Source organism: Aulonocara stuartgranti (assembly GCF_965226115.1).
Source record: "Aulonocara stuartgranti genome assembly, chromosome: 6".
NCBI classification, from domain to species: domain Eukaryota; kingdom Metazoa; phylum Chordata; class Actinopteri; order Cichliformes; family Cichlidae; genus Aulonocara; species Aulonocara stuartgranti.
The window spans coordinates 10,192,409-10,209,454 of NC_138944.1; the positions used below are offsets into that span (position 1 = coordinate 10,192,409).

The 17,046-nt window shown below is 41.2% G+C and overlaps 2 protein-coding genes across 4 annotated transcripts; one reads left to right on the plus strand and one right to left on the minus strand.

Moving 5' to 3' along the window:
- Nucleotides 1-577: 577 nt before the first annotated feature.
- Nucleotides 578-16,537, minus strand: rfx1b (regulatory factor X, 1b (influences HLA class II expression)). 3 transcript variants are annotated; one of them, XM_082536103.1, is made up of 18 exons: nt 16,431-16,537; nt 14,043-14,412; nt 8,449-8,546; nt 8,170-8,259; nt 6,999-7,072; nt 6,571-6,868; nt 6,298-6,479; nt 6,084-6,203; nt 5,639-5,760; nt 5,373-5,491; nt 4,804-4,907; nt 4,564-4,715; nt 4,273-4,370; nt 3,869-4,018; nt 3,547-3,758; nt 3,305-3,458; nt 3,139-3,184; nt 578-2,303 (listed from the first exon to the last, which is right to left on the minus strand). In XM_082536103.1, the coding sequence occupies exons 2-18, from the start codon at nt 14,389-14,391 to the stop codon at nt 2,125-2,127; spliced, it is 2,547 nt and encodes an 848-aa protein (XP_082392229.1). In that variant the 5' UTR covers nt 14,392-14,412; nt 16,431-16,537; the 3' UTR covers nt 578-2,124. The 3 variants fall into 3 exon arrangements, with proteins under 3 accessions (XP_082392229.1, XP_082392230.1, XP_082392228.1); XM_082536104.1 differs by lacking the exon at nt 16,431-16,537 and adding an exon at nt 15,526-15,705 and having other exon boundaries at nt 578-2,300; XM_082536102.1 differs by lacking the exon at nt 16,431-16,537 and adding an exon at nt 15,526-15,705.
- Nucleotides 16,463-17,008, plus strand: rln3b (relaxin 3b; the record flags this gene model as incomplete). Its single annotated transcript, XM_082536105.1, has 2 exons — nt 16,463-16,637; nt 16,740-17,008. The coding sequence occupies 2 exons, from the start codon at nt 16,463-16,465 to the stop codon at nt 17,006-17,008; spliced, it is 444 nt and encodes a 147-aa protein (XP_082392231.1).
- Between the last annotated feature and the right edge of the window lie 38 nt (nt 17,009-17,046).

Here is a 17,046-nt window from a genome sequence, read left to right on the forward strand (position 1 = left end):
TCTTTTAGCTGAAGTAGACCCCCGGGCCATCCATCAGGTCTGACTTGTACAACCTGAGCATTAATTTGTATAAGAACCAAAGAATGAATGAGGGACACGATCAGTTCTGCAAACTCCCACCAAACCAAACCTGAATCTGAGGTTTAACTAATGGATGAACTCCCATCCTCCGTGGCATAAACTTTCCCAGGCAGGTTGAGGATCATGATCCCCCTGAAATGGCTACATGATCAAAGGTCTGCTGCCTTAGTTTGCCAATCCAGAGGAACTGCCCCTGACAGCCGATGTTGCGAGGGGCATCAGTGGCAACAGCCCCACAACATCTAGAGCAGGTCTTCTCTGAGCCCTCAGGTTCTCTTTTTCCTGAGTCTCCGTTTGACTTATTTAAACCTAAGAAAAAAATATTATGAAAACAAAGGTGGTCATTTTTTGGGACAATTCCATTACAGCCTTTGTTTCATTTTGAGGACTCCCAAACCAAACTGCCCATCCCCAAACCAACCTCCAGTTGGAAAATGTGGTTAAGAAAAATTCCAAGAACAACACAGGGAATGAAGGAAAAACAGTCTGGCACAAGTTTTGATAGCAATCACATCTCTTTAGTTATAACAGTGAGAATAAAGCTACAAACATTGATCACAGGTTTAAGTACAAAGGTCTTCAGAATAACAGCAAGAACCTCGTTCAGAAATGGTTCTGCAGCACAAGCAAGGGACAGAATCCACGGCACAGTTTGTATGACATCGCAGTTGGCGGTTAATTTTAATTCGAGTCAGATTTTTGTAGCCTGCTCTCACATATATATTTATATATAAATGTAAACATACTTTTTTTTTTCTCCTTTGTTATGTTCTTTGGTGACATCTTTGTAATCAGGTGGTCCTGAGGGACATCCCACTACCATTATAATATTTTTATTTCTTTTCCCCTCAGTCCCACAGTCACACATTGCTGCTGGTTGAGCGTGTGCTCTTTGAGGGGGTTAATCTTAAGTCACCATACTCACATGCTTGGTCCATCATCACAATAAAAATATAGCTCAAGACTCTGGCTGGTGGACATACCACGACATACTTATTAAGGCAATAATGGTTAAACAACATACGAATATTTTGGATATATTACGGCGTTCACAAAAAGGTAAATAATATAAGTTATCTACAAACGTCCAGCATACACACTTTCTGAAAATAAACATCTACTCTTACACTACAAAAACTTTGAGATAGCTGGTACATCTAGCTGGTACAAAGATTGCAAAATATGTGGAGCTGATCAGGTGGGAAAAGCTGGGGGGGGGTTGCACTCGAGTCATCTGGATGTTTATGTGTGAAAGAAAGATGTTGATGATGAAAGAAAGGATGGATGAAGAAAAACAAACCAGGCAGAATCATCACAAAACTAGACGATCAATTTTTTTTTTCTTTTAACAGCTACAAAAAGTTCATGACAACACCACGACTACTTCACAGGACCTTCATTTATTGAACCACCGATACAGAATATATAGAGCACAACCTTTTTTTGTTAAGCCTAGAAATCTCTCAAAAGGCACAGCGTATCAGTTAGTTGGCCAAATGAATAAGGAGTCACATTTATAAAGCCAAATACCTTTCACTCAACGTCCATGTGCCAACAAAAATTCATGATGCAGTATCATTCTAGATGCTACTCTTAAACAAATATATTTTTCAGACAATATCATTCATTCAAGTCCAGCTCCCCTGCATAGTCATTGTGTTAAAGGTAATTAAAGTGATATTTGAGTTTAGAGGACAATGAATCTCTCCACAGCAATCAGGTCAGTGGTTAAGGCGGGATGGGAGGGAATCAAGAATATGCGTATATATAATTCAGGCTGGGCAGGAGCAGCCACTGAAAAGGCAGGGAAGGCACAGGGAACGAGGGGGGGACTGTGAAATGATAAAGTGAAGGTAAACATAAAGGCTGCAGCACAAACAGTACAGCAGAGAAAATTTGGCAAAAGGCCCTCCCACTTTCTCACCACAGACGACCAAACATGCAAACCAGAAGCTCACATGGTGCGACAGAACGAGATGACATGATTTGAAACTTAAAGCAAAGGCATGTGTCAAGCATTGTGCTAACCGTACAGGTGATTAGCTAAGGTGGTGTGCTGTCGGTCTCATTGAGCGTGTGCAGGCTTAAGTTTGTCCTGGGCTGTTTGACTGGCGGCTCCATCACCTCCTTCTCATCATCAACCGCGCTCAGAGAGCTGGACTGCAGCACCAAATCTCCAGTGTCCTCCTCACTATATTCATCGTCATCCTCCTCCTCTTCTTCTGAGACATGAAAGACAATAAGTAAATACCACGGTGCCATGCTGAGTGTTGGCCTGTTGCAGCAGCTACTGTGCACTTTTGTTTTGTTTTTTGTTTGAATCTCTAATGCATACATATTTCATTTGTCTTCTCTTTGTCTCACCATCTTTTTCTTTTCTCCCCCTAAACATGAGTTCTTCCTCCCCACCATCTCTATGTAATAGCGCCTCAAGCTGATTATATTTTGATTAAAATTGGATCAAACCACCAAATTTAAAAATCTGTAGAAAAAACAAAACAAAAAAACCCCTTTATATTACCCACAGTTTCTTATGGATGATCTTCAAACTTCACAACAATATACTAAACATTACATACTAAAGTATACCATTTTAGTATGTAAGGTCAAAGGTCAGGGTAACACAAATAAGGCAAAAGTTCAGCACTTTCGTTGCTTTAACTTAAAACATGATTTCATGACTTCACAATGATGCAAAATATACTTTGCTCCATTTCCATATTAACAATACTGATATCACCATAAATGACCTCTAAAAACCACTGATGTCATCATATTGTAATAAAAACTTCTCCTCAGTGGGGACCTTGTTATTGTTTGCATTTAAAAAAAGAAAAAGGTGTGAACTCTAAATCTGTAACGCAAAGAGTTTCATAAAAGATGGACGAGTGTCTGAAAAGTGAAGTCAATGCAGAAGTGCATTAATTCAGCATTCTTTGTAATGGCCAGCAGGGGGCAACTACTGTGGTTACAAAGTAGCAAAACGGCTAAGGCTGAGGCTGGTGCTTATGAGGAATCCTAATAAAAGAGTATTTAAGGAAAACCATCCTCATTTACCTTTTTCAATATCTTGAGAGGTCCGGCTCTTGACAGTACTGGCAAACTGTGTCCATGGCAAAGAAAGCACATTTATAAATGTTTGTGAAGGTTCTCATTTATAGACATATTTATAAACTTAATTCAAAAGTGGAATACAAGTATGAGTGTGTGTTCAGGTACATACTTCTGCCATGACTGCTATGGGAGTTTCTCCTCTAGCCTGAGCCACTCTGTGCTCGATTAGGTAGTACATGTACTCATCATACAGCAAGCGGATCAGATGAAAGGACCCAAAACTTGCAGCACTGCGCAGAGTCAAGTCCCGGATTACCATAGAACTGGTGAAGAAAAGAAAAGATTCAGAAAATGTTTCTTTAACATAAAACTGCATCTTTACAAAGCCCATTTTCCCCCATTTCCCCTCACCTGTAGAAAGACCAGTTGAGCAGGAAAACCTTTGCAGCCTTTGGCAGGGCCATAGGGTTGTGCTCATAGGGCTTTAGGACCTGGGACACAACACTATCTAGCCAGGTAGCCCACTGTTCCAGAGAGTTCTGCTGCTGCAGAGTCGCTTTAAAGTCTTGCTCCAGCCTCTGGATCAAACTGTCTTCACACTGACAAACCCAGGATGCCTGTTCCTGAGGGGGACGCAGGCAAGCACAGTGAGCAATCTGCTGTTTTATTTTAAAAAACACTGATGTACAGCAGCAGGTAAGCGCAGGAGACACAGACGGCAGTACTGGCAGACCTGTACGTTATTGAAATCAACCCGATTGAGGTCAGAGAGCATCTGGTTGATCTGAGCTGAGTTCTGGAGGACGGCCCGGGCAGCCTGAGCCAGGTGGTTCAGACTGGTGTAACGACGCAGCGTCTGGGAGAAAGAGCCAATGCACACCACCTGAAAGTAAAAGCGAGGAGAAATAAAGTACCATTGTCAAAAAGAGCCATAAAGAGGACAAGTCACATTTTTCCATCACAATATGGCAGCACTAAAAACCACCAAGTCAGAAAATACATCACAAATCCCACTTATCAGCTTACATTTGGTGATGTAAGGTGAGCTAAGTGCTAAGGGATGCACCCGTGTATTAAAGAAAAAGCTCTAAATTAAAACACGGATACAGAGCTCAGTGTAAAAAAAAATAAAAATACCTTTATGCGAACCATCTCCTCTGGGATGTTCATCATGGCACCTGTCAACCAGTTTTCCAGACTTTTGGCAAAGTTGCGGATGGCCTGAGTTAAGGCACCTGATGGCGGTGATGCAGAGGAAAGATGCAATTTACAGGGATATACAAAAACACAGGAACACTTCTCTCCATTTTAAATGAGCCGCAGTGTATAATTCTTACATACAGTATACATCACTAAAACAGCACTGAAACGTATTCAGGTGGGTTTCGCAGAAAATTAAAACGTTTCTACATGACATTATTAACTTACTTGGAATGGGTCTCAGTACATCAGGGATGAGGATCTCCACCAGAGTCTGGTACAGCAGGTTGTCGCACTCTCTCGTCCAGCGTAGCACTGGCTCAAACTTACACAGCACCACCAGGCACGATTTGGGCAGTCGCTTCTCAGACTCGTTGTGTCTGGGTGGGCATGTGAAACAGCTGATCAGCTTCAGTTTCAGCAGGGGATGCTTGGGTGCACACATTTGAGTGTGTTTGCAATACTTACAGGTTGAGCGATTCTGCATCATTGCTCTGGCTAAACCTCCAGAATGATTTCCACAAGGTCTCAACAAGAGTGAACTGAAGGTTGACCATCACATCCAGAATAGCCTGCGAGGATCACACTTAGCATCACAGAGGTGTTCATGGGACCTGTATGTATAACACTGCACAGCTGGATGCTTGTATTTATGTTAAAAATTTCAAGTAATAGGCTCAGCGAGTGAAACCCGATGCTAATTTACACAGGATAGAAAATTAGAAGAAACTGGGCTGGATAAACTTAGGGGTTGCATCAATGTCCAACATAAAATAAAGATTATTTTGAACTGTGTGAATCATCCAAAACTACTTTGTGAATGAGCACAACTTCACTTCAGTGTTTCTGTTTGCATTTCTTCGGAAGCTGATGTTACTGTGCTTTACAACAACTACAAGAACCTTGCTTTTTTCAATGACAAAATGAAATGGCAAGAGAAATAAGTAAATAATGGCAAGAGAAATAAGTACACACACATGGAAAGCATGTCTATTATATTCAGTCTCCATGTCATTTCTTTTGTCTAAGCTGCATACCTCACAGTGTTCTCTGTACAGAGTCTGAAAGGCCTTGAGGTGCTCTAAAAGGATCCCATCGGGCAGGGTTCGATCTTGAAGATCAATTTCCACAAAGTCTGGCAATTGCTTTGATGCCTCTGCACATGATAATGCACAGGAAACAGGAACCACGGAGAGTTGATTCAGTATCATTTGAAATAAAATCATATCCATCCATTTTTTAAACTGCTTATTCAATATACTAAAAAAGAAACAATGATGAACAATGTGCAGGTGTTCCTCACCTAGGAACTGCTGGTACTGTTGCACCTGGGCCGAAATGTCACAAAGTGTCGAGCCCTGCTGTTGACCTATCCCGCCTACTGTGCCGTTGGTGATCCCCTGTGACTTCTGAACTGGCTTTACCCTATTTGTCACATCATTCACACAGAAACAGAGCCAGAGTTAATGAATATATGAATATATGTGTGCATTGTTCTATTTTTACATATTTTTGTTTGAGTGGATCTTTTCACACAAGGTGTTCAGTTTTGACAAAATAACGTAAAACCCGACAGGAGGACCAGTTGTGGATAAGAACGAAATGTCATCCATGCATAGAATGAAATCATAAACCACAGGAGGAATATTTTTCAGCAATGATGTACTCTACTAGTATTTCATACTATATTTAGAAGCTCAGTACCTGTAATGGCTCAAGGACAAGTTTTAGAGTGCATGGGTGGCTACCTGTTTTTCTGTGAGAAAGGCTGCTGCCTCATCGCCATGTGCTGTTGTTCATCCATCAGTCTGAGCAGAGGTGACCCGGATTTGATCCTCAGACCATAGTAGTGGTACTTAGAGTTCCCTCTGAAACATACACAGGAAAAAGTTATGATAAACCCTTGAGAGACTGGTCTTGCACAGTTCGTGTATGTGTGTCTGTATGCGTGTTTTTCTGTACCTGGTTCCTAATCTCCGTGTACGCAGCCCCATGAAGACAGACCTGATGAGTTTTCCAAAAGATGCAGCATTAACAGGTTCTAGTTTCTGTTCCTGGCAGTGAAGCAGGTAGTGGTAGTAGAGGGTGCAGCGAGGTAAACTCACCCCCTCAGCCCCCTCGTAATTATCACAGAGCCACTGCACCTGGGGAAAAAGGACGTCACAGTATTTGAACCTTTGGGTGGTAGGCTGTCACGGATCATAGATGTGCTTCACTTTCAACTTTTCGACTCACGGTAGCAGGTGGGGCACGAGAGTTGGGGCTGGAGTAACTCTGTCCTCCTCCTCCTCCACCTGCTGTTGGAGTTCCTCCTGCTCCTAAGACATAACCTCCTTGAATAACGTAACCACCTCCACCTGCAGCAGCTGCTGTGCTGCTGGCTCCTGCTGTTGCCACAGAAACTGGCTGTGAAGTCACAGATCCAGTGATGTCTGACTCAGAGCTGGGCGTGGCCTCATAAAAGGTGGAGGCGGACGTAGGAGGTGTCTGGGAATACAGGGGCGACTCGGAGAAGGGGTAATTGTTCGGTCGACTGGACAAGAAAAGACACAGACAATGAAATATATCAATGGCTCTGTGACGAGCAAAGTTTCAGAGTGTGTGTAACTGAACGTGTGAGCATAGAGCAAACAGACAGACAGATCAGGTGCTTTACTACTTACATGGTGGGTGTGGTGAAAGTTGCATCTCCTGCTCCATCCACATATTGGATCTGGCCAGAGTACACATGCTCTACCTGAAAAATTAGCAAAAAGGAGATTAACACAATTAAAGGGTTGCAAGAACTGAATGAAGTCCTCCTTTAGCATAGAATATATTGGACCATCCTCCTAAAGGAAAGGAGATGGCACCCCACATCTCACAATTTAAAGTGTCACACTAACAGACTGTGCTCAACATGACTAACAGTTGCATTTTCCACCTAATGACATAACTCAGCAACATGCAGATATGTTTTGAATGTCCCACTTTATTAAAATCTGCTCCTTATGATGGTGTTGCATGAACAACTGTGAAAAGCACTCTATAACTAAAGATAACTAATGTAATTAAAGTGTAATTGAAGTGAAGGGTGCAGTGAAACTTAGCGTGCATCAGTTATGCTCTCGATAATTATTCGTATTTTACTTATTAAAGCAGATAGTAAATATTGTAATGACGGAAAGACAAATCGACTCTTTAACCGGAACATAAAATATGTGTGGGCACAGTGTGAACAAGACTGCTAAACCTTTTGATTTCACATTTGTGACTGAAAAGCTATATTCTATTTTTTTTTTTTAAATTCTAAGGAGTTACTATACAAGATGCACTTGTTATAGTACATTTCAACTCAATGAAATGCAAGCTTAATACATGCTATGCTGGTGTGACTACTAGGTAAAAAGCTGCAAAACTGTTCTCTTTCTACACATCCACTTGGCATGAAGTTATCTTTCTGGCAATTTCAAATTGGTTGCAAAAATATTCCTTAAAACATTTATACAAAAGCAATGTCTTAATCTTCATCAGGCATTATAAAGAAGACAAGCAGAGCACGCATTCGTTCACCAAGTTCAATATTTGATTTGCTTTCATCGAGTCCTGAAAAGTAACTGTCTCTTTGACTGCCCACGAGGTTCTCCCGGTCTTCAGTAATATCATACTGTGCACTCAACATGTTGATTACACATTAATTAAACCCAATTTGTTAACTTAATTGTATGATAGCAGGCTATTAAGGATTACAACTAATGAAACAAAACTGGCAGCGGTGTGCTGTTGCAGATCAATGTACGTGGTGTGGCATGACTGACATGCTGATGAAGTGATGAGAGGAATTATCTTCCTTACCTCTGGGGTTATATGCACAGACTGTAGATTGTTGACGTGGCCTGTCTGATTCCTCTTGGCTGCCTGAGACACGGCTTGCAACACTGACCTCTGTTGATGTATAAAGCCAGAGCGTCAGATTGAAAGTTGAAAATTTCTTGTAGTGTTTCGTGAATGTCATTCCAGTAAGTCCTGATCAAAGAGCAGTCCCACAGTATGTGTGGTGTGCTCGTTGGTGTCCACATTGTCTCCAACATACAGGGGGATTCCCATCATAATGAATATATGTGTGCATCTTACCTGTGGGGTGGTCTGCACTGATTGGACCACCTGAGTAGGTACACCAGGGGCGGGCGGGCTGGAGTCTGACAAACTGTCACTGGAGGGCACAGAGTCATCTGTGGATGAAACACAAAAGGTAAAGGAGAAAGGTTTCATTTGACGATCAGGCACATTTAACTGAAAACCCATCCACCATCGCTTCAAGCGAAGCACTCACGACAGACTGGTTCCAAATCGTAATAACAGCCACCACAGAACATCTCGCAATCAAGTTTCTTTTTTTGCTCTACTGAGGAAAGATGGACAGTGAGGAGGAGGAGAAGTGTGTCTGTCCAATTCTCATTTCATCCTTATATCTTGTATGCAGAAGGGACAGCCTTGGACAGCTAATCTCCCCAGATGGAGAGAGAAATCCCTCCATCTTGTAAACATGGAGATCAGATGAGAGGGGAAAAAAAGAGAGATACGTGTGGGTTGACAACAGCGGGAGAAAATAGAGAACGGAGGTTGGGTGGAGGAGAGGGCAATATTCACTTGTTTTTATTTTTCGGGTGAGAAAACGTTTTACTTTAACCACCTTTACTGTTACTCCTGTTGTGATGCTCTTACTCCAACCAAGGTTGAACACTGTGGAAATAGACTACCAGTAACTACACTTTGGTCAAGTCATAGCTGACTAATGCCCAATGTACCACTCAGTTGAATTTTACATTATTATAGCTAAACGCTCTGGCCTAGGTGCTTGAAAATGATAACTCTGATCACAATTTCACCTCCCATTTTACAAGAAAACGTTTTTTATTCAGGCAACAACATCAGTCTGACAGCTAACTAGTCACCTGTGTTTGGTGCAACAGTATAAATCCAGTCTGTCTGTGGTTTGGTGGATACATTTATACAAGATTTGTCAATCCTGTGTAAAAAGGATGGCTTGCGTTGTTTAACCTGGTTTAGGGCTTGTTTGTAACCCCAGCCCAAACACACCACTTTAGAATTCTATTGTTTTCATCAATTGGTATAATTAGTACAGTTGATAAGTCAGTTATTTGTTAGAGAACTTTGCTTTTATTTTTTCAATCACCTACCAATAATCCAAGCCTATACAACCTGAAGGTTACAAGGACCATAAATATTTTTTTCTCGTTTTACAGCTATATTGTTAACTATTGAATAATGAAAATGTAAATGTTATGTTCTAGACCAGACTGAAGCAACATTTAAGAAACACCATCTAAACCTTACAGTGCAAAACAACATCTAGTCATATATTATGACTCATAATTATTTGGACAATGCCAAAAGTTTTGTAAATTTGCCTCTGTACACCACCCCAATGGATATGAAATCAAAAAATCAAGCTATGACTGAGGTGCAGATTTTCAGTTGATTTTTTTTTTTTTTAAAGTACTGTATTAACCGTACAGCCATGACTGTATAAATCATTTTCAACACCTAAAAAAGAAAAGTAATTGGACAACTTGGAAGCAATTTAATGGAAAGGTGAAGACAGTTCCTTGTTATTGCATGACAAATTCATTAACTGTGCTGATACTGCTTAGGCAACTGTTTACTGGAACATTCAACATGAGGTCTACTTGTCAATCTAAGCATGGGAAGCCATCCTTAACCTGAAAAACCACAATAAACCTATCAATAAACCTATCTGAGAGACAGCAAAAACGTTAGGAGTCATCAAATTAACAATCTGGTGCTTTCTTAGAAAGGAGGGCTGATTTTGCCAGGTCAGCAGCAACAAAAGACCTGAAAGACCACTACAGTGGATGATCACAGAATTCATTCCTTGGTTCCAGCTTCAAAATATCTAACTCAAGAGCACTCTCAAAGAGTAAACGTCTACATTTAAGAGAGCTTACAACAAAGTGCACACCACAAAATACATTCAAGAACAAGACGTCCACATTAAACTTTGACAGAAAGCAAGCGCCTACACAGTTCTTTGGACAGATGAGACCAAGATTAATGTGTGCCAGAATGATGTGAAGAAAAAAGTCTGGAGGAATGGAGAAATAGCTCATGTTCGGCAGCTTACGACATTATATGTTAAATATGGTGAAGATAATGTTATGGAATGGGGATCTATATCAAACAGTGGAACCCAGTCATTAGTGTTTAGTGATGACGTGACTGCTGAGAAAAGTATCAGGATAAATAACGATGCATACGGGGCTATAGTCTCTGCTCAGATTCAGCCAAATGTTGCAAAACTAATCAGACGGGGTTTCGCAGTGCAAATGACCATAGTGCTGTGGATTATGACCCAAAGCATACTGCAAAAGCAGTATGAATTTCTCAAGGAAAAGAAATGGGTTATTCTTCAATGATCAAGTCACCTGACCTCGACCCAAACAGAGCAACCTTTCTGTTATTAAATAATGAATGCAGGGAGATCCACGAACAGCTGAAGGCAGCTGCAGTTCCAGACTTCAGGCGGCCATTGGCAGGATAGGATCTCATCCAAGTATTAGAAAACACTCCTTATTTTTAAAACTGTCTTAGTTTGTCCAATTACTTTTACGCCTCTGAAGATGTGGGGCTGTGTGAAAAAATGGCTATAATTCTCAAAGAGTTAATACGATTTTTGTTTTGTTTTTTTGTTAAATTACAAAAAATGTGTCAGTCACTAAATACTTATGCCCCTAACTGCATAATATTATTCATGTTATAGAAATCTTAAACTATATTTCCAACAAGCTATCAAAAAATTGAAATACAGAAAACAAACATGCACAAAGTCTGTTCTTTTTACTGTAGTCCATGTTCTAGATACTGTTACATTGTGTACTTTGTATTCCTACTTTATGAGGCAGAGACAAGCCCCAGGCAACAGGCCTGTGAGGCTCTCACTCTGGGTGAGAGGGCACAGCGTCACTCGATACTGGCAGGAAAAAAGATCTACAAATAGAAGGCCCTAAAATAAACATACAGATGGGCACTGACACTGGGGTCTCTTTTCATTTCCTCTAGTTAGCATAACTTTTTAAAATACTGATTAGGTTTTTTTGACTAAGCTTTTGTATTTATTTAATAGAATACATTTTAAAATAAGCCATGGCTGATTGAACTTTTCCTAGATAAGAAGTACTAAGCTCAAAAGTGTTATTAATCCATCTTACGTCAACTACCTTCATTTCTACGGTAATGTCTAATTTTGTACATTTGCTACTATGATTTGCAACTTTTGTGGCATCCCAACCCAAAAATTTCTGGTTTTGTTTTTTTTCTTTTCTCCAAAAGAAATTCAACAACTGCTAGGCAGAAATTTAAAGACATGTTGATGTAGAATAAATATTCTTAAAATCCCCATACGAAGATCTATGTATAACAGTAAAAGCAGCAGAAAAGAGGTTCAGTGAAGTTTCATTCATTGGCTACCCATAGTCCCTAGTTTCCGACTATTAAGGCAAACAATCCAGTGCACATAGATTGTCATCATAACGCATCACCATCACACCGCACAGGTTCATTCTACATCAGTGGGTTTTCTTTCTTTTTGGTGGGACTTTCCACCAACAGACTGCCTGTGCTGAGATAGGTTTACCTTGGTGCCTTTTTGAGAACCATCCCACATTTGGACATTTTTGAAGACTGAATGTTACTTAGTGTCACTGGCGAAAGCTTCCATTGCCGACACAATCTGTAGACTGCATCTGTGAATCATCAGTAAAGTTCTTATGGTAGTCCCTCCAGTAGCCAGTGGATTCAACTTTTGGGAACAGGAATTATGTAATGTCTTGCCAGTACTAGCTTTTTGGCACTAACGCCTTTTTATTTTATTTTTTTTCCCCACAGGGGAAATGTGTGGAACCGGTTCTACAGTAGGCACCAGTGCTGCTTCGTTGGAAAAAAGGTATTAGATATCGGTCTGACTTCTTCTTTCTTAAAGAGATAGCAAGAGATGACAGAAATCTTCTGTAATAAGACTGATGGGTGATCAGGAAACATCAATGCAAAATTATTATTTATTATTATTAATAGAATAATTATTATTACTTCTGATATTATGCTCTAGGTATTCTAATTGAGATTGAAATCTCATTTTCTGTGTAAAAACATAATGCTTGGATATCCAAGCATTATGTTTTTAGTGTTTGTACAACACACATGCACTGACATCCCTTCATAGAAGTTCTGTTATTCAAATACCCACGAGCAAGCCAAAGTTTGCCACATATCTGGGCGGTTCTAGCCCGGGAGGTTAGTGGTTTGATCCCCGGCTCCTCAACTTCACATATCAAAGTGTCCTTGGCCAAGATAGTAAAATCCCAAAGATGCATCCATTAGTAGTCTGTGAGTGTGTGTTAGGTAAAGAGCTCAAAGTGCATAGAATATAGTGCTGTATGAATGCGTGTGAATGACTCAATCTGGCTTAAAGTGTAACGAGTCTTTGAGGAGACAGTGGGACTAGGAAAGCACTGCATAAATACCAGATCACGAGCATGAGGTTTGCGAATGTAATGAGCTTAAAACATTGATTTGAAATGCAAAAAAAGGTGAACAAGGCCTTGTGTTTTACATGCCTCACCCAGCTATTCATTTCTGTGGAGGAAATTCCCTCTTTCTTTCAAGTACAACAACACAGTTCATTCACAGAGTGACAAAGCGATGAGTCTTCCTCCACAAACAGCATCTGGGAGAGCGCATTTAAAGACAAGCAAAGAGTCACTGTAGTTGTAAAAAAACATTAAGTGTGTGATACAAAATCTAGTGATTCTCAGTGTTTTTTCAAGGAGTAGTTTTTTTCTGTTAATAAAATGTGTTTTGAGGGTCTAATTGTCTTGTCGAAATCAAAAAGCTTGAATCCAAGCCAGTATTCATCTGAAACATTAGGGACAGATTTATGGGATAAATACCTCTCCTCTGATCATACAGCCTAGTGCTCAATCTAGAATTGGCTCCACACATTTCTACAAAACAAAAAAACAGCTGCACCCAGAGTCTGAAGTAGAGATGCCAGTAGGTACAAGAGGGGCTGCTGCAAGAAATTTATCACCCATTTGCTTCCACATAAGCATATTAATCCAGTTTCTGGTAGACAAACTATGTAACACAGCTGTCTAGAGACTTTATCCAACAGACACGTGGCGAAAAAAAAAATTCTACTAGTTTAATCTAAATAACACTCAACCCTGCATGCTGCGCTAATCATTGCCAGAGAGGGATGGAACACTGCTGTCAGCCTTCAACAAAGTTTACAAGAAATCTGTGAAATTTATACATTTCACAACTATATAGTAAACAGTGTCTGCACACAGACAGTTTTCATTTTCTTTTCATTTCTTCACTTCTTAATTCAGCAGTGGTTTGACTGTGTAAAACTAACTGCCGGTGGATGGAAGTAGAGCAACAGATCACTTTCCTTTGCATTTAAACAATTTTATCTTCATTTTCAACAAGACTTTTGTTGGCATTTTAACATAAAGATACTGACTGTGAGAAAAAAATACTCATTAGTGAAGCTTCATTCCAGCCAGTTATCCAAACATTGGCAGCTGACCAGTCAACATGCCTGGGCTACGAGTTCATTGGTAATGTTGAATCCTGGTGTGTGTATGTGTATGTGTGTATCAGTCACTCCTAAGGTAGTCTCTCACCTGGAATTGTTACTATGATGTACTGAGGTGAGCTGCTTTGACCATTACTCTCCTGGACTGGAGAAGGCTGAAGATTAGGGTTCACGTAGTGCTGTGTGGGAGTAGTCAGAACCACAGCCTTCTGGCTCTGGGCTTGGGTGGGCGGAGCCTGAGAACAAAGTGCATCCTGTCCAGTTTTAGAAGCAGCAGTTGACTGGTTAGCTGACGAAATGGTTCCAGAGGCTGGTGGGATCTCGGACAGGAAGTGTGCAGTCTTTGCGGATGAGGGTGTGGTGGAAGCAGGTGTTGCTATGGTTACTGTGTTGGCCTGCTGAGGCTGAAGGTCTTCGGAGTATCCAGAAGTTGCCATGGCAACCAATGCTTTGAGGCACTGGTTTTATGGATACAGAAAAAATAACAGTCATTAATGAAGGTGCTATGAACATACACAGAAATACACTTTGTTGTCCTATTATCTCACCGTGCTTTGACCACTCAGAGTGAGTGAGCGCTTGTGTGTGTGTGTGTGTTTGTCCTTGTGTGCCTGTAACATAAACCTTATGAGGAAGTAGGGCTTTTGTCTGAGACTAAGCAGTAGTCTAAAGCCTTTCCTGTTTTGTCAAAACGGAAAGAACCAGTATAATCTTACAGCATAACAGATAACGCAATTAATCAAATTTTCAAAATGTTTCTGACTGACCATGGCCATGACATTTCATCTCAAATAAAACAATCAAAACCGCTGAGCAAAAAAGCAATTAAATTTACGGATTGTGGATAGTCCCGTGATTGCATAACCTGAAGAAAAAAAATACTAGAGGCCATCCTACTGCGCGAGAAGCCAATCCTGCGTGAACCAACATGCCACACAACACAAGCATGAGGCACACCGACCTCACGACAGTCACTTCCACTGGATTCAATGTCAGCGCAAGAAACTTTTTCAAAGTCACTAAATGATTATGAAACATAGTGCAATCATCTTGTGTGCGTTTAAAACTCATTAAAAACCCAGTGGTGCGTGTGTAGTTTGGTGTGCGTTTCGGTATTTAATCTCTTTAGTCAGCTTTTGTTTGAAATGTGAGTTGAGAAAGTGATAGCTCCCCCCTCTCCAGCTAGGAGATCGCTCACGTTGAGTTATGACGTTAACGCAAGCTACCCAACTGCTAGCTAGTCACGTCGATAGCGAATAAATCTACGACCACGTTACAAATCTCGCCTCGTGAGTTTCTCGGTAATCGAAACTGTGACAAACAACCTGAACATTATGACAAAATAGCAGAAAAAAGTACGACAGGCGCCACAACACACCCGCCATCTTGTGCTCTTATCAAAGATCTGACATCGCCATAACAACGGTCTACGTTTGGAAGGAAGCTAGCAACCACTTTCAACACCTAAACGCTCGAGCGATTTTGCGCGAGTGTTCGCGACTGCACAAACACACGCACACACACAGTTCACCTAAAATTAAATGGAAATTCAGAGATAGTTTACTTTTCACCTGTTTGTTCCGGTTTTGTCCTTTTTAGGCGTTAAAGTTTTTTCCTCTTAGATTTAGGTTGTTGTTGTTGACTCCCGTTGCTTAGTTCTTGTCGCCAGGACTACCGTGACTATGGCGCCGAGCCTTCACCGGGGCAACTGTTGCTACCCTCTTGTCGTTACCCCTCCCTCTGCTAAATGTTGGTTGGCTCTGTAAGGAGGTGGTCGAAGCATCGGTTGGAAAACTCGACCGTTGATTGGCTGGTTACACCTGTCTATCACGTTCGCTAGATTCTAACGTCAAATGAACGCTTGTAATGTTACTTTTTTTGATTGCCCAAAATGTCACACAGATTGGAAATGATGGGATGTAAATTCATTCTTATTCACAGAAAGCGGTGGTTATCTCTGTCCCTGTGTGTCTCTCTTATAAATAATTAGTATTCGATGATGATAATGGGACGTTCACAACTGATTAGTCACTGTGGGGTCCACTGAAATGTCTCTTTAGTGTGTGTGTGTGTGTGTGTGTGTGTGTGTGTGTGTGTGTCAGCAGTGAACAGCACCCTTCCTTGGGGTGCAAAGATAGTGATCTTAGTCCCATGGTAGGCAGAGTTAATGGTGATACTGTGCTGGTGTCAGACAGCCCAATCAAAATGATGTGAGGGACAGAAAGGCCACTTAAAGGTCACAGGTGATGAGATTCCCAGTGGCACTGTTGACATCACCTCTGGTATCGTTCAGCATTTTAATCACAACTTTTCTTTTCCTCTGAGTGCATTGTTGCCCGTAAAGGTCTCCAGCCTTATCTCGAGGTATGACGAACACTGGAGGTGAGTTCAGGTCCTCCTCGCTGATGCTAGGCCCTATAAAAGGTGGAAAGAACATCCAAAAAGAAACACAAACCACAGAGACACTTAAACATACCTTCGAGATACCTTCAGTATTTGTTCAGCATCATGTGGAAGGCAGCGCTCTTGACCCTGGGCTTGTTGGTGGCTCTGGTAGACAGGGTGCGCCCCAATGACGGTCATCCCTCTTTTTATGGGGTGAAACTGTGTGGAAGAGAGTTCATACGAGCTGTCATCTTTACCTGTGGTGGTTCTCGCTGGAGGAGAAGCGCAGAAGACTCGGGTAAGACGGTGTGATTTTGTGTGCTGATTTTCTATAATGTGCTTTGTTTTCAAAGAATTAAACTGCAATATTGACAGATTTACTTTTTATTCTTTTTGTCAGCATTTATTGGAGAGAAGACCTATGATCCATGGAAGGCAAATCCCATCCCTCAACTTATGAGCGAGCAAGATCCTGCAGAATCCGAACCATGGAAAAATCCAGCCTCTGTAGCAGCAGGACTCAGCCGCTCAGCTCGCTCACCGATAACAGAAGAGGTCCTGGAGGCTCTACGGAGCGCAGACAGGAAAGGACGGGACGTAGTGGTTGGACTGTCCAATGCTTGCTGCAAGTGGGGCTGCAGCAAGAGTGAAATCAGCTCTCTCTGCTGAACTTAAATTTTTCTAAATATACACCCTGTTCTGTTCAA

Coding starts and splice junctions, on each gene's coding strand:
- rfx1b (XM_082536103.1), bottom strand. CDS start 14,391: ATGGCAACTTCTGGATACTCCGAAGACCTTCAGCCTCAGCAGGCCAAC. Junction 6,480..6,570: donor CTCGTGCCCCACCTGCTACC/GTGAGTCGAAAA, acceptor CTTTTTCCCCAG/GTGCAGTGGCTCTGTGATAA. Junction 5,761..6,083: donor CCTTTCTCACAGAAAAACAG/GTAGCCACCCAT, acceptor TGTGACAAATAG/GGTAAAGCCAGTTCAGAAGT.